General features: G+C 49.5%; 1 protein-coding gene across 1 annotated transcript; it reads left to right on the forward strand.

Annotated features, from left to right (window-relative positions):
* The first annotated feature begins 111 nt into the window (after positions 1-111).
* TRIM54 (tripartite motif containing 54) lies at positions 112-24616 on the forward strand. Its single transcript, XM_049784683.1, is given in 12 exon segments — positions 112-279; positions 17169-17186; positions 17188-17220; positions 17222-17300; positions 17303-17339; positions 19034-19208; positions 20943-21033; positions 23417-23658; positions 24042-24064; positions 24173-24297; positions 24401-24496; positions 24567-24616. Coding segments are annotated over 12 exon segments (1137 nt in total).
* The last annotated feature ends 398 nt before the right edge of the window (positions 24617-25014 follow it).

Here is a 25014-nt window from a genome sequence, read left to right on the forward strand (position 1 = left end):
CCACTTCTAGAGGGAAAGTCGGGATCCAGAGCCAGTCTAGAGCGGACGAGGAGGGTCAGGAGGCAGTGAGGAAAGGCCAGGAACCAGGGCCGAGGCCAGGCCACAGAGGGGATGAACTTCACCGTGGGGTTCAAGCCGCTGCTAGGGGATGCACACAGCATGGACAACCTGGAGAAGCAGCTCATCTGCCCCATCTGCCTGGAGATGTTCTCCAAGCCGGTGGTGATCCTGCCCTGCCAGCACAACCTCTGCCGCAAGTGCGCCAACGACGTCTTCCAGGTGTGTCTAAAAGGGCAGGGGCCAGGGCGGGAGGTCTCCCAGCAGGTCAGAGCTGGGCGCCCAGATGGCGTCGGGCAGAGGGTAGTGGATGTTCCTGGCTGGGTCCTAGCAAATCCTAAAGTAAGCATGAGTCAGCAGCTGCCAGGAGTGCTGGGGACAAGAGTCTGAGGCACAGCACAGCTGTAGCCCAGAATTCACTGAAGAGGAAGGCGCAATAGAAATGAGAGGGCAGGGGCTGGAGAGATAGCACAGCAGTAGGGCATCTGCCTTGCATGCAGAAGGACGATGGTTCAAATCCCAGCATCTCATATGGTACCCCGAGCCTGGCAGGAGGCATTTCTGAGCTCAGAGCCAGGAGTAAACCCTGAGCGCTTATGGGTGTGACCCAAAAACAAAGAAAAAATAATTTTAAAAAGAGAGAAATAGAAGGGTTGGAGGGAAATGGCCCAAGACCAGCTAGTCTATGTGGATCCAGGTGATCAGTGTGGACTTTTAGATGATTTTGGTTTTGTTTTTATTTCATTTTATTTATTTTGGGGCCATATCTAACAATGTTAAAGGATGACTCCTGGCTCTGCACTCAGGAATCACTTCTGGTATTGCTCAGGGGACTACATGGGATGCCAGAGATCAAATCCAGTCCAACCATGTGGAAAACAAGCCTGCTGTGCTATCGCTCTGTCCCCTTGTTTTTTGTTTTGAGCCCAGTTATCAGCAGTGCTCAGAGATGACTCCTGACTCTTGCACTTAGGAATCATTCCTGGCAAGCTCAAGGGACCTTAGGGGATGCCAAGGATGTAACCCAGATAGCCACGAGCAAGGCAAATGCCCTATCACTGTGCTATCTCTCTGGTCCCTGGAGTTGCGGATTTTGAGGATAAGAAAAGGGTAGAAAAAATATCCAAGAGAGAGTGAAACACTAAAAAGTAAATCCTGTGAGAAAAACTGACTATGGGGTGAAATGATTGGTATTTCAGGCAAAGGTCAACACACCCATCTTGGGGGTCAAGCTAAAGAATGGGCAGGAGGCTGGGAATACCCCAACCAGCATTCATGCTGGGACCCCATCATGTCAGACCAGAGACCTCCTAGTTGAAAAAGAATTTAGACCACAGACTAGAAGCTGAGATAAACACTTCCCAAACTTGTTCTCTGGGTTGGTTTGTGGTTGTGAGGGAAAGCAGAGAGATTCAAATCTCCAGAGGGCCTGTTAGCTACTGGGTTTAACATGTTCAGAGGTTTTAAATATTCTTGATTTGAGGGGAGCTCATTCAGCAGTGCTCATGGATTACTCCTAACTCTGTGCTCAGGAATCACTCGTGGCAGTGCTCAGGAAATCATATGGGATGCTGGAGATTGATCATGGGTAAGGCAAACACTCTACCTGCTGTACTATCTCTCCCACTGGAGCAAAGGTTTTAGAAACAGATTGTCTGGGCCCGGAGAGTTAGCACAGCGGCGTTTGCCTTGCAAGCAGCCCATCCAGGACCAAAGGTGGTTGGTTCAAATCCCGGTGTCCCATATGGTCCCCCGTGCCTGCCAGGAGCTATTTCTGAGCAGACAGCCAGGAGTAAACCCTGAGCAACGCCGGGTGTGACCCAAAAACCAAAAAAAAAAAAAAAAAAAAGAAACAGATTGTCTTACCTGCCTTTTGCCCCTGGGATCACCGCTAGTCATCAAGGAGAGGGAAGGGAAGGGCACTTGCCTTATATGTGGTTGACCTGGCTCGATCCTAGACATCCCATATGGTCCCCCAAGCATCACCAGGAGTGATTCCTGAGTGCAGAGTCAGGAGTAACCCCGGAACATCACCGGTTGTGGCCCCATAACAAAGGAAAGGGAAAGGAAAAGGCTCATGCATATAGGCACAGATCTTGCAGCGGAAGTAAGTGAACAGATGAGAGCCAGAGTGGGCTGGATTAGTATGCATGGTGATAAGGAGCGGCCAGAACATATTTCATTTGCATCTGAATTGATGAGGAAATGCGGGGGACTGGCAGTGATACTTAACTGTAAACACGTGCTTCCACCTTCAGTCCTGTGGGGCAGCTGGTTTAAGGAAATAATGGCCTGGCTGTGTTGAACAGGCTCCATCCGGCCAGCCCCTTGCTGTTCCCTGGGTCTGCTATATGCTCTCTTCAAGGAGTATCACTCAGGGTCTCTGCTGCCATGAATGCCCAGGCCGTATCCTCTTCCTCTTAGTGTCCAAACCTGCCATTATTTGACTCCAGAGTATTCTAGAGCCAATGAGTTCTCTCTCTGCGGATTCAGGCCTGCTGCCATCACCAGTCCATCTTGGGTTCTTCAAGACAGGCCCAAATGGTTGTGCCTTACCTGCCATCTTGGTTTCCCCTGGTTGTGCCTTGCCTGCCATCTTGGTTTCTCCCTGGTTGTGTCTTGAATGCCATCTTGATCTAAGTAACTCTCACAACTTCCTTCAGACTGACAAGTTTAGGGTCCAGAGAGCTAGTACAGCAGGTTGGATGCTTGTTTTGTACTTAGCTGGCCCAGATTCAATTTCTAGTACCACACAAGGACTCCCAAACTATAAACACAAAGTCAGGAGGAAGCCCTGAGCACTGCCAGGTGTGGCCAAAAGCCAGAAACAATAAAAGAAAACAGACTGAGGTCTAGGAAGGAATTTTAGAAAGACATGACCATTCCACCTCATGAGTTTGTTTTTGGGTTGTGTTGTTGTTGTTGTTCTTGGGCTACATCTAGCTGTGCTTTAGGTCTTATTTTTGACTGTGCTTAGGGATCACACCTGGCAGTGCTAAGGGGACCTTTTAGGGTGCCATGGATCAGGCCTAGGTTGGCCACATGAAAGGCAAATGCTCCCCCCACTGCACTATCTTTCTAACCCCCCAACTTTCTTGTGAGTTTGCAATGACACATCCGTTCTATGAAGCCTGAAGTTGTGAAAGCAAAGAGAAGTTTGGGGAGTGAAGGTCCTTCTGGTCAGTGGCCAGTGCCAGGTTTTCTGGATCACCAGGTCTAGGAACACAATCAGGTCATCTGTCAGGAGGTAAGAAGATAGATAAGTGCCTCCCCTGTTCCTGTTGGACCCCTACACCTTTTTAGACCCTCAGCATTCTAAAACTATGAACTGAGTTGCAAGGACCTGGGAGTAGGACCACAGAGGTAGTACAGCAGGTAGGGCATTTGCCTTGCACAGGGCTAACCTGGATTCAATCCCAGCACCCCAAATGGTCCCCTGAGTAACCCCCCAAGAGTAATTCCTGAGTACAGAGCCAGAAGTAACCCCTGAGCATCACCAGGTGTGACCCAAAAACAAAGACTTGGGAATTGCTAGGTTGAAGCCCTGTGCAGAATGTCTGGGGGCTGAGCTTGCTTCTGGAACTATGGAGTGAGAACTGTGAGTTTCTCAGTACAGAGTACCTCAGGGATGGGGTGGAGAAGGCACAGAACTCACTTCCTGGGGCTGCTTTATTCGGGCCTGCCTGGTGGGAGGCTGACCCAGATCCTTGGCTACACTCATCTCTATACATCTCGGTGAATCTCCTCTGCAAGATGAACATATTTCGTTTCTTCACACGTTGCCTCCACATTTTGACAACTTGGGGCATAATCAGATTGTCTGTTTTCTAAGTATGGGGACAAGAATAGGACTTTTGGTTCCTCCAATCTGAAATTCCTGAGGAGTACTAGCCTTAGAACGTTGTCTAGAAAGTTAACAGAACTTATAAGTGTGAAAGCAGTCTTTTATTTACACATGTGAGTGTAAGTATGGGCACACACACACACACACACACACACACACACACACATATATACGTTGTTTTCTAGCCTCTTCATCTCAGATCCTTGAGTTTCTTCTCTAGATGCAGGTAGTATTACAATGCTCCCTCCCCAAAAACCCACAAATAATTTTTTTTTAATTAGGGGCTAGAGAGAGAGGATAGCAGGTAGGGCCGCCTTGCAAGCAGACAACCCAGGTTTGATTCTCCAGGAGTGATCTCTGAGTCAGAGCCAGGAGTAACATCCGAGCCTTGCTAGGCTTGACCCCCAAATCAAAACAAAATGTTTTCAAATTTAAAAATGATTTAGGGGCCAGAGTGGTGGCACAAGTGGTAAGGCCTTGCCCACGCTAGCTTAGAGTGGACCGCGGTTTTATCCCCTGGCATCCCATAGAATCCCCCAAGCCAGGAGCGATTTCTGAGCACATAGCCAGGAGTAACCCCTGAGCGTCACTGGGTGTGGCCCAAAAAGAAAAATATATATATATTTAAAAATTTTTACTTTTAGGGGGGCTAGAGTGATAGAACAGTGAGTAGGGCATTTGCCTTGCACACAACCAACCTGAGTTTGATATCTGACATTCTATAAGGTCCCCTGAGCCAGCCAGGAGTGATTCCTAAGCAAAGAGTCAGGAATAACCTCTGAGCATTTCCAGGTGTGGCTCAAAAACCGAATAATAGGGGCCGGAGAGATAGCATGGAGGTAGGGCATTTGCCTTGCATGCAGAAGATCGGTGGTTCGAATCCCAGCATCCAATATAGTCCCTTGAGCCTGCCAGGAGCAATTTCTGAGCATAGAGCCAGGAGTAACCCCTGAATGCTGCTGAGTGTGACTCAAAAACCAAAATAAATAACAATAATAATAAATAAAAACTTTCATATGTGGGGCTGGAGTGATCGCACAGCAGGAAGGGCATTTATTTACCTTGTACACAGCTGACCCAGGTTCAATCCTGGCATTCCATTTGGTCCCGAGCCTGCCAGGAACTATTTCTGAGCTCAGAGCCAGGAGTAACCCCTGATTACTGCCAGGTGTGGTCCAAAAACAAACAAAAAAAGAATCTACTATTATGGCTGAGAATGTGGTTCAGTGTTCAAGTCTTGATTGCATGAGACCTTTCCCGTCCTGACTCTGTGTCTTCGTTGCTTCCTCTTGGTTGATATGCTCTAGTTACACTACTTGGCTCTGTCTTCCTTTTCAAATGCCACAGAACACTCATTTGTCAGAACTAGACCCAGCCTAGTAAACAATCTTCTAAAATGTTGGTTTGGTTACAATGCCAGAGATGAACCCAACGCCTCACAGACCTAAGCAAAGGCTCTACCCAATGCCTCACAGACCTAAGCAAAGGCTCTACCACTGAGCTGGTCATTCTGCCTTGATAGCATTTACTTGGGGCCTTGTTTTCCTGTTCTAAAACCTGCTGTGATGGACAATGAAGATTAAATTGGAAACTTTTATAACATCAGGATCAGGAAGAGCCAGGAAGCAAATTGAAAAGCTCAGACATGGGACCGGAGAGATAGCATGGAGGTAAGGCGTTTGCCTTTCATGCAGAAGGTCATCGGTTCGAATCCCGGCGTCCCATATGGTCCCCTGTGCCTGCCAGGAGCAATTTCTGAGCATGGAGCCAGGAGTAACCCCTGAGCACTGCCGGGTGTGACCCAAAAGCCCCAAAAAAAAAAAAAAAAAAAAAAAGCTCAGACATTTGAGTGAAGCTGGAGCACCTCCAGGTGTGACCCAAAAGCAAAGGCAAACAAACACCATACACTCCACAGTGGCCAGAAATGTGGCTCAGTGGGCAAAGTACAGGCCTTGCACGTGTGAGGTCCAACAACAGCCAGACATCCTGGAAAATATTGACTTGTTCCCCAGTGCCCTCAAGCACAAGCCCTTCATGTCGGCAGCTGCTTTCAAGGACCCATCTCAGACTTTATTAGAGCTCTTCCATCGTGACTTTCTTTTTTCTTTTTTGGAGCTGTGATCCTTGTCTGTGTTTGGGGAGCAGAATAAACACATCAGCCCCTCTGGGCATCTCCCTCCCTCTGTCCCCACACTCGCACCCACTCAGACAGCAGCGTTCTGATGAGAGGAAAGCTGTCAGAGGAGATCCAACGAGGCGCCGGCCATGTGTCCCTGTATTTGTAAACTCGCCTCCCTCCTCAGCGCCTTCGTTTATTTTTGTACCTGCCCCCACTTCTCCGTGGGCACTTGCAGATCAGCGACAACCTGTTGTCATTTAATAGACAGCCAGAAGGTCTGGAAGGAGGCTGCTTGCGAGGGATTTTTCTGGACCATGTCCAGTTAAGGGAAGGGAGAGAAAATAGAGAGGGCAGGGACCTAATTGTCCTCAGCAAAGGGAGGTGCACAGGGCCCGGAGACAGGTAGGGCACACTTGCATTGCATGTGGTCAACCTCGGTTCAATCCCTGGCATCCCATATGGTCCCCCAAGCTTCCCAGGAGTGATTCCTGAGCACAGTCAGGCTGTTGGATGTGGCACCCAAACAAAAATTAATACAATTTTTAGAAATAGGGGCCGTCATGATAGCACAGCAGTAGGGTGTTTGCCTTGCAAGCGGTCAATCTGGGTTTGATTCCCAGAATCCCATATAATCCTCGAGCCTGTCAAGAGCGATTTCTGAGTGAAGAGTCAGGAGTAACCCCTGGGCACTGCTGGGTGTGGCCCCAAAACAAAACAAAACAAAACAAAAATAATAATAAAAGGGCAGTGTGGGTAAAGAATGACCTCTGTTTTTCTGTACCCCAAATGCAATTCATTTAGGAGGGATGCTTTGGGCCACACCTTCAGGTGCTCAGGCTTACTCCTGGTTCTGTGCTCAGAGATTACTCTTGGTAGAATTTGAGGAGCCCTATGTAGGTTGGAGATTTAAAGTAAAGTTGGGTCATATGCAAGGTCAGGACCTTCCCCAGAACCATCTCTCTGGCCCCCTGACAAAAAAGCAGCTGTTAGTCAGCTCCCTATTCTTTTAGTGTTTGTTTTGTTTTTGTATTTGGGCCACACCCGGCAGTGTCCAGGGTTTACTTCCAGTTCTAAACTCAGGAATTACTCCTAGGGGTGTTGGGGGAGGACACATGGGATGCCAGAGGTTTGAACTGGGTCAGCCTAATGCAAGGTAAACACCCTTCCCGTTGGACTGTTGCTCTGGCCTTGCTCCCTGTTCTGATCCCAACAGTTATAACTAAAGCACAGTTCTTGCGTGTGATGATCCCAGCCCAGCCTGCCTCTGTCCCCCCACTACTGCACCCCCATCTCAGGCAGGTTTCCCTGAGAAATAAGCTCATTGAAATCTTTTTTTTTTTTTTTTTTTTTTTTTTTTTTTTGGTTTTTGGGTCACACCTGGCAGTGCTCAGGGGTTATTCCTGGCTCCAGGCTCAGAAATTGCTCCTGGCAGGCACAGGGGACCATATGGGGCCGTGGGGATTCGAACCGATGACCTCCTGCATGAAAGGCAAACGCCTTACCTCCATGCTATCTCTCCGGCCCCGTGAAATCTTGAAGTTGCTTTAACCAGAGATACCTTAGGGAGCTTCTGGGGAGAGTACCTGGGTTCAATCTCTGACACATGTTGGTCATGTGACAGGCCATGTTGGTCATGTGACAGGAAGCCATGATTGGTGATTGGTCATGTGACAGGGACCAGACTTGGGTGCCTCTTGTGTTCTCTCTCTCTCTCACACTATAAGGAAGGCCCAATGTGACTCTTAGGATTCTCATAAATTCAAAATATATCATTAGGGCTTTATACTTTTCCAGAACCAGGGGGATGAGGCACATGTGAGTTCAGTCCCAGTACCATAGGGTCCCCAGAACCCCCAATCACATGCTTCATTATGGCACTGGGACTCCAAAATAATAAAAACTTCCAGGAGCCTGCTGGGGTACCAGAGATTAGATTCTCAAATCCTATTTGCAAGTAGCAGTGATTTTGCCATTGAGCTAACTGATAATAGACATTGTTTTCCTGGCTTTTGGGTCACACCTGGCTACATGCTCAAAAGTCATTTAGGACAGTGCTCATCGGAGCTCAAGGTACTGGAAATCAAACCTGGGAATCCCACGTGTTTAATTAAGCTTGAACTTGAGCCTTCGGCCAGCCCCTAGCTCCAGTGTGTTTTTATTTTTGGTTTTTTGGGTTACACTCGGCAATGTTCAGGGGTTACTCTGGATTCTGCGCTCAGAAATCGCTCCTGGCAGGCTCAGGGAACCATATGAGATGCTGAGAATCGAATCAGGGTTCGTCTAGGATTGGCTGTGTGCAAGGCAAACGCCCTACAGCTGTTTCTGATGTCTGTGTTAGGCTCTGAATACTTTGGCCATACGCTTTGTGATTTATGCACTTTTTCACACATGCGTTATTTGGGTCAGGGACATGGGACACCAGTTTTATTTTACAGGGAGAAAGTAGGAACCAACTTACAGTCTTACACTAATCTGGATAAATCCGCATATTCAAATCATTAGATGGAATTTCCTCTTCCTGTCGCTTTTTGGCATGTGAAATCATACTATCCTGGGCCACCTCCCTTGTGAAAAACATGGGTTCCTGAAACAACAGACATTCATTTGCAAAACAGGCCCATCAGTCATGTCTTAGTCTTGATTTTACCACAATTTTTAAAAAAGCCTTTGGGGGCCAGAGAGATAGTAACCTGGGGTAGGGCTGTTGCTGGAAGTCAATGTGGGGTTCAATCTCCAGCATCCCAGATGGTTCCCAGAGCACTGCCAGAAGAGATGCCTGAGTGCAGAGCCAGGAGTAACCCCTAAGCACTGCAAGTTGTGGTCCTAAAAACAAAACAAAACAAAACAAAACAAATATAAGCGCTTGATTTAAGCTTCTCTTTCTTTGGGACAGGATGTGATAGCATAGCATTAGTGTTTTCCTTGCACACGGAAGATCCAGGACAAACCCTGGTTCAATCCCTGGCACCCATATTGTTCCCTGAGCCTGCCAGGAGTGATTTCTGAGTATAAAGCCAGGAGTAATCTCTGTACAGCACCAAGTCTCCCCCCCACCCCCGCAAAAAACAAAACTCTTCAAGCTTCCTAGGTGATGCCCCTATTTGTAGTCTGGACCCCTGCAGCCTCTGGTTTCTGGAACTTTTCTACTGCACATCTGCTCTTACCTCTCCTATCTAACCCTCCCCTTCTGAGCTCACTGCATCCTTTTTTTTTTTTTTTTTTTTTTTTTTTTTTGGTTTTGGTTTTTGAGCCACAGGCACTCAGAGGGTTACTCCTGGCTCTTTTGCTCAGAAATCACTTCTGGCAGGCTCAGGGATCATATGGGATGCTGGGGATTGAACCTGGATCAGCCGTATGCACCACAAATGCCTTACCCACTGTGCTATCCTTCCAGTCCCAACTCACTACATCCTTAAAGCTTCTCCCTCACACCTCTCTTCACATTTCAGACCTGCATTTGGGGCGAGAGGTGCCACTTTCGACAGAAGCTGACCTCTGGCTTGGCCCCATCTTATGATAAGACTGTTCCCCTGTTTGGCTCACCATTACCCACTCAACCATCCTACCAACACACTCCCAGGGTCTCCTACTGATCCGGGGCTGAGTCACTATCTGCATAAATATTTCCATTGCTTTCTTGGATGGATTCCAAAGCAGAATTTCTGGGTCAAAAAAGTCTGAATGGGGGACCAGTGAGATGGTAGAGAGGTTAAGGATTTTGCCTTGTATACAGGTGACCCTGGTTCAACTCCTGACACTACATATGGTTTCCCTCTGTCCCACCAGGAGTGATCCTTGAGCACAGAGCCAGGAGTAATCCTTTAGCATTGTTGGGTGTGGCCCCAAACCTTCTAACCTCAAAATGAGCATTTCTATGACATTCCTATTAACTTTTTTTGTTCTGTTTTGGGGCACATCTGGCAGTGCTTGGGTGATTATATGACGTGCTGGGGATCAAACCTGTGTGCAAGGCAAGGGACCCTCTCTGCTATTTCTCCAGCCCCATATGCTTTTATTATCTCTTCATTTGCAATAGGGCACTGCCAAGAGCCAACCTGGTCTTGTTGTTTTGTTTTATAGCCACATTCAGTGGCACTCAGAGGGGTAACTTCTGGCTATGCACGTCAGAAATCACTCCTGGAAGTGCTCAGGGCACTCACTGTAGGGGATGCTGAAGATCAAACTTGGGTCTGTCCCGGTTGGCTGCGTGCAAGGCAAAGTGCCCTCTCACTATGCTAGCTTTCCACCCCAACCCTGATCTTTTTATATCTTGATGGAAAGAGGGTCCAGATCACTTTCCACAGTTCCATGGTAAACCCAAAAGCTGACACACTGTCCCCACAGAAGGGCACCAGAAGGGACAGACAGTGTCTGTTCCCACGCTTCCAGAACCCCTGATATTCTCAAATGCCAACAAGGGGCAGAAGCATGGTCTAGATCTGACCAGTGGAAGGAGGAAGGGAAAGACTGGGGGCTGGGGGGGGGGGGGCACTCCTGCCTCTTCATTCTCTGGCCATAGCTGGGACCATCTGTGCTGTCATTCAATACAGATGGTCTCCAACTCGCCATGATTCTACTCAGGGACTTTTCAACTGTTTGATGGTGTAAAATCTCAGCATGGTCCATGAAATGTTGTCTCGCATCTGAATCAGCAAGTGCCATGCCTTGAAATTAGTATTTGTGTTCAGTTTTTTTTTTTTGTTTTTTGTTTTTTGCTGCAGCCTATGCCTGAAGGCAAATGCCCGGGGTAACCTGCAAGTTCAGGGTGATGAAGCTGAGTTAGAATGTAAGTTACGGGGGCCGAGAAAAAGCACAGCGGTGTTTGCCTTGCAAGCAGCCGAATCCAGGACCTAAGGTGGTTGGTTCAAATCCCGGTGTCCCATATGGTCCCCCGTGCCTGCCAGGAGCTATTTCTGAGCAGACAGCCAGGAGTAACCCTGAGCACCGCCGGGTGTGGCTCAAACACCAAAAAAAAAAGAATGTAGGTTAGGAATTCTACATGTTGGGTTTCAACCTACATATGTATCTTTTTTGTTTTTTGTTTGTTTTTGGGTGGCACTCAGGGGTTACTCCTGGCTCTGTGTGACTCCACCCTGGATTTAGGTTTATCTATCTGAGGCCCGCCCATTTCTGGGAGGGGACTTGGGAATCGAATATTACTTTATCTTTACCTGCAAGACCCCGCCTATTCCTGGGAGTGGTCTTGGGAAGGTGAGAGAAGGCCTTTGGGCTAGGGAAGAGTCTTTGAGTCTTTTGCCAGGAATGGAGGTTGGAAGTAACGTGGATGAAAGAAGTAAAATGCAGGGCTAGCTAAGAATGTGCTGAATGCTTAAATAGGTTATAATAAAGGCCACACAAATTGGTCATGGCAATAAAGATGTTATCTCTCTGGAAGCCTGCCTGTGAATGATTCAATACCCTTGCTTTCCTGAACCCATACCCGCCGGTTAATGGGGGATGGAGCCACGTGGCCCGGGGCCTAAGAACAAAGGCCTCCATCCACCATCCAAGACCATCCTAAGGGCTGATTTTTCTACAGCTCTGCGCTCAGAAATCACTCCTGGCAGGCTTGGGCGACCATATGGGATTGCGGAATCAAACCACTGTCCGTCCTGGGTTAGCCATGTGCAAGGCAAAATGCCCTACCCACTGTACTATCTCTCTGGCCCCAACCTGCATATTTTCCATTTACAGTAGTTGATAAAGAGGTAGTCTCATAAGTCAGATGAGAGGGGTATTTCAATTTAAAAGATCTCATTTTCCGGGTCAGAATGATAGTACAATGTATAAGGTGTTTGTTTATTTGCATGTGGTCAAACTGGGCTCAATGTCTAGCATCCCATATGGTTCCCTGAGCTCCATCAGGAAAGACTTCTGAGTGCAGTCAGGAGTAAGTCCTGAGCATTGTTGGATGTGACCCAGCCCTTCCCCCCCAAAAAAAAGAGCAAAAAAAAAAAAAAAATAGTCTCATTTCCAGAGGCTGGAGAGATAATGCAGGGGTGAAGGTGCTTGCCTTGCACTTCGGTTGACCCAGGTAGATCCCTCCTAGTACTGCCTACAATTGATCCCCTGAGCTCATCCTGGAATGATCCCTGAGCAGAGAGAGTCAGGAGTAAACCTTCAACACAGCAAGTGACTTCAAAACAGTCTAATAAAAGAACTCATTTTGGGGGGCCAGAGTGATAGCATAATAGGGTAGGGTGTTTGGATTTGATCCCCAACATACCAATATGGTCCCTCAAATCTGCCAGTAATAACCCCTGAGAGCTGCTGGGTGTGGCCTCAAAACAAACAAGAACTCATTTTGGGGCCAGAAAGAACAGGAGCAATCCCCCATATGCAATCAAGAAGCCCTCCACTCCACCCCAGCACTGCGGGCTGTGGCGTCCTCAAATTAAATGATGAAATTAAATAAAGGTTCACTTTGGCAAGGAGGGAAAGTTGGAAGGGCTGAGCATGTGTTTCATATTCAGGAAGCAACCAGTGTCTGCCCCATTCCTTCAATAGAGCTGTGAAAAGCCCTTGCCCCCCACTGCCTGAATGTGACCTCCAAATAACCCTCATCAAAATGAGGGGAAAGCACTCATGCTTGAAAACTTAGCTATTTGCCTGTTATCTCTTTTGGGGGGGGTGGGGTGGGGGTGGGGCTTACTGCTGGGGTCGGGATTCAGGGTGGGCTTGGGTGGGACCTTATGGGTGCCAGGGATCAAACCAAGAAGGCAAATCCTCCCAACTGTTTCTAATGGCTCCAGCCCTTGGGCTTGACCTTTGGGTCATGTGTCAGTTCAGTTCCTTTGGTTTCAGAGGTGAGTACAGGGTGTTGACCAGGATTCCTAGTGTGACCTGGAGTTTGGCGTTCGGTGGGAGCCTAGAGTTATTTTTTCAGAGGGTCCTGTTTACTTTTCTTTCTTTCTCTTTCTTTCATTCTTTCTCTTCTTTCTTTCTTTCTTTCTTATCTTTCTTTCTTTCTTTCTTCTTCTTTCTTTCTTTCTTTCTTTCTTCTTTCTTTCTTTTCTTCTTTCTTTCTTTCCGTTCTTTCTTTCTTTTCTTTCTTTCTTTCTTCCTTTCTTTTTTCTTTCTCTCTTTCTTCCTCATTCTTTTTTTCTTTCTTTCTCTCTTCCTTCCTTCCTCCTTTCCTTCCTTCCTTCCTTCCTTCCTTCCTTCCTTCCTTCCTTCCTTCCTTCCTTCCTTCCTTCCTTCCTTCCTACCTTCCTTCTTTCTTTCTTTCTTTCTTTCTTTCTTTCCTTCCTTCCTTCCTTTCCTTCCTTCCTTCCTTCCTTCCCTTCCTTTTCTTTCTTGTTTTTGGGCCACACCCCGTGATGCTCACGAGTTATTCCTGGCTTTGTGCTCAAAAATTACCCCTGCTTGGAAGACCATATGAGACGCCTAGGGGAGTCAAAACCGCGGTCCGTTTAGGTCAGTGCATGGTAAGGCAAACGTCCTACTGCTGCCACACACTCTGGGCCCCAGAGAGTTCTTTCTCAAAGGGTCCTGGGGTAGTCTGAGATGTAGCAGGAGGACTTGCCTGGATTTGGAGGCTATTTTGGATAGAAAAGTAGAAAAATGCTGAGCCTCTTCAGCGACACCCAGTGGCGCAGGGATTTGAGTTAGTGGGTTGGATTTTGCCAGAACAGCCCCTGGGTCGTGGCCCTCCAAACAAAGAAATGAAGGATCCGACCCTTGTTTCTTTCTCTCAACTTCACAATAGCCACAGGGTTGTAGGTTGGAGGACAAATACAAAATAGCCCCAATTGTAACCCACTACTTATTTTTGTTTTACTGGCTAGAGTAAATGTTCCCCTCTGCTGAGTCTACAAACACACATTCACACACACACAACTCACACACACACAAACACACACACACACACACACACACACACACTGTGCCTTCCATGCTCCCCCATTCTCCCTGGAGTGATTTTTTTGTTTTTGTTTTTGGATCACACTCGGTGGGGGCTCAGGTGTTACACCTGGCTTTGTGCTCAGAAATCGTCTCCTGGCAGGCTCAGGGTACCATAAGGGATGCCAAGAGTTGAAACCGGGGTCCGTCCTGTGTAAGGCAAACAAACGCCTTACTGCTATGCTATAGCTCCGACCCCCTCCCTGGAGTGATTAAGGGATCACACTCCTAACCTTGTCTCCATCTCTTGCTACTGATGGATCAAACTCTTGCTTGGTGAAACTCTCTGAACTAGATATCTTGAGGGGGACCAGGGGTGCTGCTATTCACACACTTGAGGTGTCTTTTCAGAACGGCCTCTAGTCCATGGCCAGGGCACAGATCAGGAGAATTACAGCAGATTTCTCTTAAGGATCTCCCTCCCAGAGTGCACGACCTTCCATTGGTTTAGGGTGAGATAACACAGTGGCAGAAAATCCCAAACAGGGGCTGGAGCAATGGTGCAAGAGTTAGGGTGTTTGCCTTACGCACGCTAACCTAGAACGAATCTTGGTTCTTATCCCCCAGCATCCCATATGGTCCCCCAGGCCAGGAGCAAGTTCTGAGCAGATAGTCAGGAGTAACCGCTGAGCGTCACTGGGTGTGGCCCCCAAAACCCAAAATAATAATATTAATAATAAATAAATAAAAAGAAATCCCAAACAGGCTCCAAGGGATAGTTCTGGCCAGAGCTCCCGCCCGTAGCAAGTGTTTAGACTGAGAATTGGATCTGCAGGCCTGGTTTCAGCATCTCAGTTGTCCAGGTCCCTAGGTGTGGCAGAATCCGGTGAACCACACTAGGTGTGGTACAAACACCCTGATTAAAAACTACCCCCCACTCCACCCATGAGTGTATATACCACACTACCTCTACTATGTACCACTCTCTGTAAGCACCACAACCAGGGTTTAGTTAGACACCTGGGTTCATGATAAGAACAGCAATGAAGGGCCTGAGTGATAGCATAGTGGTAAGGCATTTGCCTTGCACGCGGCCACACAGGATGGATTGTGTTCAAATCTGGCATCCCATCCAGATGGTCCCTTGTGCCAGCCAGGAGTGATTTCTGAGGCGCAGAGCCAGGAGTAACCCATGAGTGTCACTGGTGTGGCCCAATAACAAACAAAAAAGAACAGCAATGAAAAGGGGAAGGAGGGAAGAAAAAAGAGCAAGAAGCCAGATTGAGAGGACAGGTTTAGGGTATTGTGTCCAGCCAAGTTCCAGCCCCAGGCATCACATGGTGACCCCAACTTCATTGGGTGCAGGTCTAGAGTCCCGCCAGTCAGCCCTGCTGGGGTGGACAGGTTCTCATCAGCCCTCTGGGCCTCAGGCTTTTGCAAACCAGCCCTTGTTTGCCAAAGAACCACCAGTGGGACCTCCAGACCACTAAGCACCATTTGGAAGGCACAAGTTCCCGTCACAGGGAAATAGTCCCCAAATAATGGATCAAGGGGAAGAAAAAAATTTTTTTTGGTTTTGTTGGGCCATACCTGGTGACGCTCAGGTGTTACTCCTGACTATGTGCTCAGAAATTGCTCCTGGCTTGGGGAACCATGTGGTACACCGCGGGATTGAACCACAGTCCATCCTAGGTTAGTGTGTGCAAGGCAAATGCCCTACCACTTGCGCCACCGCTCTGGCCCAGAAAAATTTTTTTCTCTTTTTTTTTTTTTTTTTTTGGTTTTTGGGCCACACCCGGCGGTGCTCAGGGGTTACTCCTGGCTGTCTGCTCAGAAATAGCTCCTGGCAGGCACAGGGGGACCATATGGGACACCAGGATTCGAACCAACCACCTTTAATCCTGGATCAGCTGCTTGCAAGGCAAACACCGCTGTGCTATCTCTCCGGGCCCTATTTTTTTCTCTTAAATGAATCCGGGGAGAACATTCCACTATCTCTCAGACACTCACCTTCCTTCCTTCCTTCCTTCCTTCCTTCCTTCCTTCCTTCCTTCCTTCCTTCCTTCCTTCTTCCTTCCTTCCTCCCTCCCTCCCTCCCTCCCTCCCACCCCTCCCTCCCTCCCTCCCTCCCTCCCTACCTCCCTCTCCTCTCTCTCTCTCTCTCTCTCTCTCTCTCTCTCTTTCTTTCTTTCTTTCTTTCTTTCTTTCTTTATTCTTCTTTCTTTCTTTCTTTCTTTCTTGATTCTTTCTTTCTTTGCTTCTTCTCTTTTCTTTCTTTCTTTAGTTTTTGGGTCACACCCGGCGGTGCTCAGGGGTTACTCCTGCTGTCTGCTCAGAAAGTAGCTCCTGGCAGGCACGGGGGACCATATGGGGATACCGGGATTCGAACCAACCACCTTTGGTCCTGAATTGGGCTGCTTGCAAGGCAAACGCGCTGTGCCATTTCTCTGGGTCCTCTTTCTTTTTCTTTCTCTTTCTTTCTTTCTTTCTTTTCTTCTCTTTCTTTCCTTTCTTTCTTTCTTTCCTTTTCTTTCTTTCTTTCTTCTTTCTTTCTTTCTTTCTTTCTTTCTTTCTTTCTTTCTTTTCTTTCTTTCTTTCTTTTTTTTTTTTTTGGCCACATCTAACAGTACTCAGGGGTTTACTCCTGGCTCTACACTCAGAAATTGCTCCCTGGGCGTGGGAACCATATGGGAATGCCAGAGTTGGCTGCGTGCAAGGCAAACGCCCTACTGCTGTGCTAGCCTCTGGCCCCAGACACTCACCTTCTTGTTGTCATTCTCATCCCCTTTGCTACTCACACCTTCATGCAGTCTGCTTCAAACAAGTCATTCCTCCTCCTCATCCCAGACAACAGGAAGGACTAAAGAACAGAAGAGGGCATGTCTCTATCCTTAAAGTTACTTCTTAGAGGCTGGAGCAGGTAGAGTGCTAGCACAACAGAAGTACAGTGGGTAGGGTCTTTGCCTTGCACGGGGCTGACCTAGGTTCGATTCCCAGCATCCTATCCGGCTCCCAATTTCCCACCATCAAGAGTGATTCCTGTGTGCAGAGCCAGGAATAAGCCCTGAGTGCCATCGCTGTGGCCCCCAAAACTGAAATAAATAAATAAATAAATGTTGGGGATAAAAAGAACCCATTCCTGACTCAGTGCTCAGAGATTTCTCTGGCAGGAAATTAAAGTTCTTGCCTGCCACACTCCTCCATGCCACACATCTTGGTTGCTCCTCAAAGGTGGCCCAGTTGCCAACCCCAAACGCTCTCAGGGGGGCTGTAATGCTGTTTCACGTCATGCTTCTGTGCCTACAGGCGTCAAACCCGCTGTGGCCAGTCTCGGGGCTCCTGCACCGTGTCCTCGGGTGGGCCGCTTCCGCTGTCCATCCTGCAGGCACGAGGTGGTCCTGGACCGCCTCGGAGTCTATGGGCTGCAGCGGAACCTGCTGGTGAGAACATCATTGACATCTACAAGCAGGAGTCGTCCCGGGTGAGACCCGGGGAGCCCGGCCCACGTGGAAGGGCAGGAGATTCAGTCGCTTCCATCTAGAAAATGAGTGGCCTCAACTAGACGGGGAAGGACTAGGCCCAGCACCCCAGCGCAGTTGGTCTGTTTTGGGGTCCATAGGACCTCTCGCTACACACCCAACCTACATAGTTGCTGGCTGAGTCCCAATCTGTGTCTTCCAGGTCCTCATGCCAGGGTGCCACCTCAGTCCCCTGGAGGAATGTTGTCCTTGGACTCAACTCTGCTCATTTCCGTCTTTCTATTCGAAATGAAAAGAGTGCTTTGGGGCTGGAGCGTTAGCACAGCAGTAGGGACATTTATCTTGCATGCAGCTGACCCAGGATGGACCTGGGTTTGATCCCCAGCATCCTATATGGACCCCCGAGCCAGGAGTGATTTCTGAGTGCAGAGCCAAGAGTAAACCCTGAGCACCACCAAGGTAAGGCCCAAAAACAAAAAAAACAAAAACAAACAAACAAAAAAACAGAAAAATAAAAATAAAAGAGTGTTTTATTTTTGTTTCTATATTGGGTCACACCCAGTGGTGCTCAGGGGGTTACTCCTGACTCTGCACTCAGGGATCACTTCTGGGCAAGGCTCTTGGGGGACCCTTATGGGGATGCCGGCGATCAAACCCTAGTCATGGACACATGCAAGGCAAGCACCTACCGTTGTCCTTGTCTCTCTGGCCTGAGGAAATGAAGAGGGGGTTTTTGGTTTGTTTTTTTGGCCAAAACCCCTGCGTATGCTACAGCAGTTATTCCGTAAGAATTATTCAATCCTGGGCCCGGAGAGATAGCGCAGCGGCGTTTGCCTTGTAAGCAGCCGATCCAGGACCAAAGGTGGTTGGTTCGAATCCCGGTGTCCCATATGGTCCCCCGTGCCTGCCAGAAGCTATTTCTGAGCAGACAGCCAGGAGTGACCCTTGAGCACTGCCGGGTGTGGCCCAAAAACCAAAAAAAAAAAAGAAAAGAATTATTCAATCCGGGGCCAGAGAGATAGCATGGAGGTCATTGGTTCAAATCCCAGCGTCCCATATGGTCCCCCGTGCCTGCCAGGAGCAATTTCTGAGCTGGAGCCAGGAACAGCCCCTGAGCACTGCCGGGTGTGACCCAAAAACCACACCAAAAAAAAAAAAAAAAGAATCCAGGATCAAACGTGGGTTGATTCCATGCAAGCTCTACCAGCTGTACTATCATTCCAGTTCCCTAGATTATATTATTTGAGGATCTACATCCAGCAGTACTCAGGGGTTACTCCTGACTGCATTCAGGGATCACTCCTGGTGGGTTCAGGGGACCACATGGGACATTAGGGATTGAATCTGGGTGGGCTGCATGCAAGGCAAGTGCCCTGCCCACCGTGCTATACCTCTGGCCCCTTGGATTTTGTTTTGTTTTTATTGCTTGGTTTGGGGGGGCACACCTAGCTGTTTTCGTAATTTATTTCCAGCTCCGTGATCAGGGGTGCCCTCTGGTGGTAGACAGGAAGCCCTATGCGGTGGCAGGGTTTAAATCAGGGCTGGTTGTGTAAAGAGAATTTGCTGGTCTGGGGAAGCCTGTGTGCTGCCTTGCTTGCCACAGCGCCAAGGGCAGGAAAGTGGCAGTTAGTGGAGGTGCAGGACAAGTGTTTGGGTGCTCACGGCATGGCCTCTGATCCTGTCTCTCCCCCACAGGCCACTGCATTCCAAGGCTGAACAGCATCTCATGTGCGAGGAGCACGAAGATGAGAAGATCAACATCTACTGCCTGAGTTGCGAGGTGCCCACCTGCTCGCTCTGCAAGGTCTTCGGTGCCCACAAGGACTGCGAGGTGGCCCCACTGCCCACCATTTACAAACGCCAGAAGGTACTAGCAGGATCTGTAGATTGTTTTACTTTTGTTTTTCCACCATACCAAGCAGTGCTCTGGCTCTGCGATCAGAAATCACTCCTGGCAGACTCGGGGGAACCATATAGGATGCCAGGGATTGAATCTGGCTGGGCCACTTGCAAGGCAAATGCCCTACCTGCTGTGCTATCGCTCTGACCCAGGATCTATTGTTTGTACTTTGCACTTCTAACCCTTTCAATCTAAGCAGATGTTGGATCCCAACACTCTGGGGGCATTTTTATTATGTGTGTGTGTGTGTGTGTGTGTGTGTGTGTGTGTGTGTGTGTGTGTGTGTGTGTGTGTAGGGGGTGACAAAAACTGCCAACATTGGGGATTGAGTAGTACAGCAGGTAGGGCTCTTGCCTTACTTGCAGTCAACCCAGGTTCTATCCCTGGCATCCAGAATAATCCCTGAGCTTTCCCAGGCATGTGACCCAAAAAACAAACAAACCAAAAAAACACATAAAAAAAACCAAAAAATGACAACATAAAATGTTTCTTTTCTTTCTTATTTTTGTTGTTGTTGTTGTTGTTTTGGGGTCACACCTGGCAGCACTCGGGGTTATGCCTGGCTCTATGCTCAGAAATCGCTCCTCGGGCCCGGAGAGATAGCACAGCGGCCGTTTTGCCTTGCAAGCAGCCGATCCAGACCAAAGGTGGTTGGTTCGAATCCGCGATGTCCACATGGTCCCCCGTGCCTTGCCAGGAGCTATTTCTGAGCAGAGACAGCCTGGAGTAACCCCTGAGCACCCGCGGTGTGGCCCAAAAACAAAAAAAAAAAAAAAAAATAAAAAAAAAAAAAAAAAAGAAATCGCTCCTGGCAGGCTCCAAGGACCAGTATGGGATGCCGGATTCAAACCACCGTCCTTCTGCATGCAATGGCAAAGACCCTACCTCCATGCTATTTCTCCAGGCCCCCCATAAACGTTTCTTAAAAATGCCTTTCTCATGGCGACCAAATTTAAATGCAAATAAATCTAGGGGCTGGAGAGATAGCACAGCAGTAGGGCATTTGCTTTGCATGGCAGCCTACTCGGGAGGGACCTGGGTTCAATTCCTGGCATCCATATGACCCCCAAGCCTGCCAGAGGTGGATTTCTGAGTGCAGAGTCAGGAGTAACCCCTGAGCACCTCTGGGAGTTTCCAAAAACCTATCTATCAATCAGTAAAGTACAAATTAAAAAATAAATGCAGATGTTCTGTAGTGCTGGCCCAAGAGACATTCTCAAGGGGAGCCGGGTAGCTGAAGCCCTGTTGTGGTCTCTGGATCCCCTGTCCTGACAGTGCCCTAAGGGGGATAGTACAGTGGGCATGAGCACTTGTCTTGCCACAGCTAACAAAACCAGATGTAATTCTTGGGCATGTATATGGTCCCCTGAGCCAACCAGAAGTGATCCCGGAGTGCAGAGCCAGCAGTGACCCACTGAGGAGGGGAGGCTGGGGTTGGTCTCTCCTAGGCTGCAGTTTGGGGGCGTGTGAAGCTGCAGCCAGGTTCTTTTTATTTATTTATTTATTTATTTTGGGTTTTGGGCCACACCCGGTAACGCTCAGGGGTTACTCCTGGCTATTCACTCAGAAGTCACTCCTGGCTTGGGGAACCATATGGGACTCTGGAGGATCGAACCACGGTCCGTCCAAGGCTAGCACCACCGGCCCAGCCCCTGCAGCCAGGTGTTCTTAATGCTGACATGTGTCTGCACCTGCACACAGAGTGAACTCAGTGATGGGCATCGCTATGCTGGGTGGGCAGGCAATGACCGCGTGCAAGCAGTGATCACGCAGATGAGGGGAGGGTGTGTCAGGGACTATAGAGTAAGCTGGGGATGTGGAAGGGTCCGTCTGGGGTTCCTGGGTGAACAACAACTAATGGCATGTGCTTAGATGGGCTATTGGGTGTCAATTTTTTTGTAATATAGGAGGCCAAGGTACCAGAGAGTACAGTTGGTAGGGCACTTGCCTTGCATGCAGCCAACCTAGGTTTGATCCCCAGCATCCCATATGGTCCCCTGAACCTGCCAAGAATAATTTCTGAGTGCAGAGCTTGGAGTAACCCCTGAGTGCCAAAAGGTTTGGCTCAAAACAAAACAGAAAACCTAAACACCAAAGGGCCAGAGAGATAGGTAAGAAACTTGCCTTGAGGGGCCAGAGCAATTGCACAGTGGGTAAGGCATTTGCCTTAAACCCAGCAAACCCATGGGGCCAGCGAGGTGGCGCTAGAGGTAAGGTGCCTGCCTTGCAAGCGCTAGCCAAGGAAAGGACCACGGTTCTATCCCCCGACGTCCCCTATGGTCCCCCCAAGCCAGGGGCAATTTCTGAGCACGTAGCCAGGAGTAACTCCTGAGCATCTAACGGGTGTGGCCCCCCAAAAAAAAAAAGCCGGCAAACCCAGGTTTTTTTTTTTTTTTTTTTTTTTTTTTTTTTTTTTTGTGGTTTTTTTTTTTGGGTCACACCCAGCAGCACTCAGGGGTTACTCCTGGCTTCATGCTCAGAAATCGCTCCTGGCAGGCATGGGGGACCATATGGGACGCCGGGATTCGAACCGATGACCTTCTGCATGAAAGGCAAACACCTTACCTCCATGCTATCATTCCGGCCCCCAAACCCAGGTTTAATCTCCAAAATCCCATATAATCCCCCAAGCCTTCCAGGAGTGATTCCTGAGTGCAGAGCCAGGAGTAATCGCTGAGTGCTTGCTGGGTGTGGCCCAAAACCAAATAATAACAACAATAATTTAAATAAAATAAAATACAGAAATATTATTCTAAGGACTGGAGAGATAGCCAGGGAGATAGCGGTAGGGCCTTTGCCTTGCATGCAGCCAATTAGGACGGAAGGTGGTTTGAATCCGGCATCTCATATGGTCCCCCAAGCCTGCCAGGAGCGACTTCTGAGTCCAGAGCTCGGAGTAACCCCTGAACACCACCAGATGTGACCCAAAAATAATTAAAATGAAATATTATTCTAAAAAAAGAAGCTTTCCTTGAATGCTTTAGACCCAGATTCAATCCCCGGAACACCATATGGTCCTCAGACCCATCAGGTGCACTCCTAGGCTGTAGCCCCCAAACTAAAAAAAATCTATAATAAAATAAATATAGGGGCCAGGCCAGAGATCTCTTCAGGATTTAAAGCACTTGCCTTGTAGTTTGTGCTGAAGCAATGTGGCTGAACCCCCAGTCAATCCTTGGCACTGCTAGGAGTGACCCACCCCAAGCACAGAGCTGAGACTAACTCCCAAAAAATTGCCCTTTGTGACTCCACCAAATGAAGTAAATAACTAAGAGGTTGGAGTGATAGCACAGCAGGTAGGGTATCTGCCTTGCACGTGGACAAATTGATTCAACCCTTCCAGCAGCTCATATGGTCCTGTCTCCCCAACCTGCCAGGAGTATTTTCTCGAGCACAGAGCCTGGAGAGTAACCCCCGGGCACCACCAGGTGTGGCCACCAAAACAAACAAACAAAAAAGTAAATAACAGGGCCCCGGAGAGATAGTACAGCAGCGTTTGCCTTGCAAGCAGCCGATCCAGGACCAAAGGTGGTTGATTCGAATCCCGGTGTCCCATATGGTCCCCTGTGCCTGCAGGAAGCTATTTCTAAGCAGACAGCCAGGAGTAACCCCTGAGCACTGCCGGGTGTGGCCCAAAAACAAAAAAAAAAAAGTAAATAACAAAATGTAGAGGCTGGGAACTGGAGGGGTTTGGCAAGGGAGCTGGGGCCAGTTCAGGTAGGGCTCAGTCGCACCAGTGCTGGCCCTGATGCTGCCGAGAACCACGCAGTGCAAAGGATCTAACTCATACATCCTAGCGGTTGCTCTACCTGCATTGACCTTGGCCCTATGCTTCTGGCTTTGAACCTACCTCCCCTTCCTCCCAGCCTCTGTCTTTGGTCCACTCACTGCACTTCTCTATAAGCACCAGCAAACATTTATGAAATGACAGGACCATGAGCTCACTGCATCTTGCCAAGAATGAATTGGGATTGTGCAAGGGAAAACCAGGACTAGAACTCCCTGAAGCTCCTTTAATAGGGCACATTAGCAAGACTGAGAAGATCTGGGGACCCACTAGCCCTGGGGGAGGAGAAGCAACTAGCTTGGCTTCTTGGCCTCCGTGACATCCTTAAGCAGGGATCCTTGAGGGGGTCAGGAGGCCAGACGGATGGATGGACCCTCGCTCCTGGGTTCCATACAGGACAACAGCCGCCGGCAGAAGCAGCTGCTGAACCAGAGGTTCGAGACCCTGTGTGCGGTGCTAGAGGAGCGCAAGGGCGAGCTGCTGCAGGCCCTGGCCCGCGAGCAGGAGGAGAAGCTGCAACGCGTGCGGGGCCTCATCCGCCAGTACGGAGACCACTTAGAAGTTTCCTCCAAGCTCGTGGAGACGGCCATCCAGTCCATGGAGGAACCGCAGATGGCTCTCTACCTCCAGGTGCTCCAGGCAGGGCCAGGCTCCCTCCTGGGGATGCTGATAGTGGTACCCAGCGCGCCCTCCCCATCCCTTGAGCAGGCCTTGGCGCTTCAGGCCTGGGAATCTTAAAAGTCTGGGGCACAGAGCTGGAGAGATAGCATGGAGGTAGGGCGTTTGTCTTGCATGCAGAAGGACGGTGGTGGTTCGAATCTCGGCATCCCATAAGGTCCCCCGAGCCTGCCAGGGGCGATTTCTGAGTGCAGAGCCAGGAGTAACCCCTGAGCGCTGCTGGGTGTGACCCAAAAACCAACCCCCCCCAAAAAAAAAGGTCTGGTGCACCCCCTTTCCCCTGCACCCCGACCTCCAAGGCCCTGCCTCACTCCTCCCTCCTTTCCTCCTCGCAGCAAGCCAAGGAACTGATCAATAAGTGAGTAGGGAGAGGCGATCCATGGGTGGTGTCTGGGGCACCTTGGCACGGGGGAATTGGGTGGCGGGAACCTGGGCATTTCCCGACCCGTCATTGCGCCCCACGCAGGGTCGGGGCGATGTCCAAGGTGGAGCTGGCGGGGCGGCCCGAGCCCGGGTACGAGAGCATGGAGCAGTTCACAGTGGGCGTGGAGCATGTGGCTGAGATGCTGCGCACCATAGACTTCCAGCCGGGTGAGCGCAAGCCAGCGCGCAAAGCGAGGCCGGGATGGGTAGGTGTGTGGGGCTGGTGGGAGGACCCAGAAGAGGGGCTCACGGGGTGCTTTGCGGGGTGCAGGAGCTTTCGGAGACGACGACGAGGAGGAGGCGGCTATGGAGGGTGATGAAGGCGGCGCAGGGCCCGAGGACGAGCGCTCCTTGGATGCGCCCGAAGGTGAGTGCGACTTTGCGCGCATAGAAGCGCCTACTTTCCCTCCCCACCCAACCCCGCACCCCGTTCCTAGCGGGAGCCCCTGGGAACCCAGACAATACCCAGACCCGGGGGGAAGGCTGAGCTGGGATTTGGAGTTGGCTCGACTGCCCACCGAGCTTTCTTATCCCCATCACAGGCTTGCACTGACCTGCACACCCCAGGAAGGCGCTGAGACCATTCTGTCCCCCAACCCTGGGGATGGAGAGACTCAATAAAAGGCCGAATGTGACCCATCCATCCAGCAGCTCCTTTAGTGCACCCTGGGCTGGGGAAAGGCAGCCCGGTTCCCTACTCGCCCCTCAAAGCATCTGTGACCACTGGGGAGGGTGCATATAGGGGTCCAGTGAGTTTCCTACCCAGGCACCCCTTGGATACTTGGCATCCTTTTGATGCCGGGCATGGAGTCTCCAAGCCTGATGCTAAGAGAAACCTGGTTGGGCGGGTGGGCCTGACTGGCTGAATGTCTCTTCCATCCATCA

Source organism: Suncus etruscus, chromosome 12, assembly GCF_024139225.1.
Source record: "Suncus etruscus isolate mSunEtr1 chromosome 12, mSunEtr1.pri.cur, whole genome shotgun sequence".
NCBI lineage: Eukaryota > Metazoa > Chordata > Mammalia > Eulipotyphla > Soricidae > Suncus > Suncus etruscus.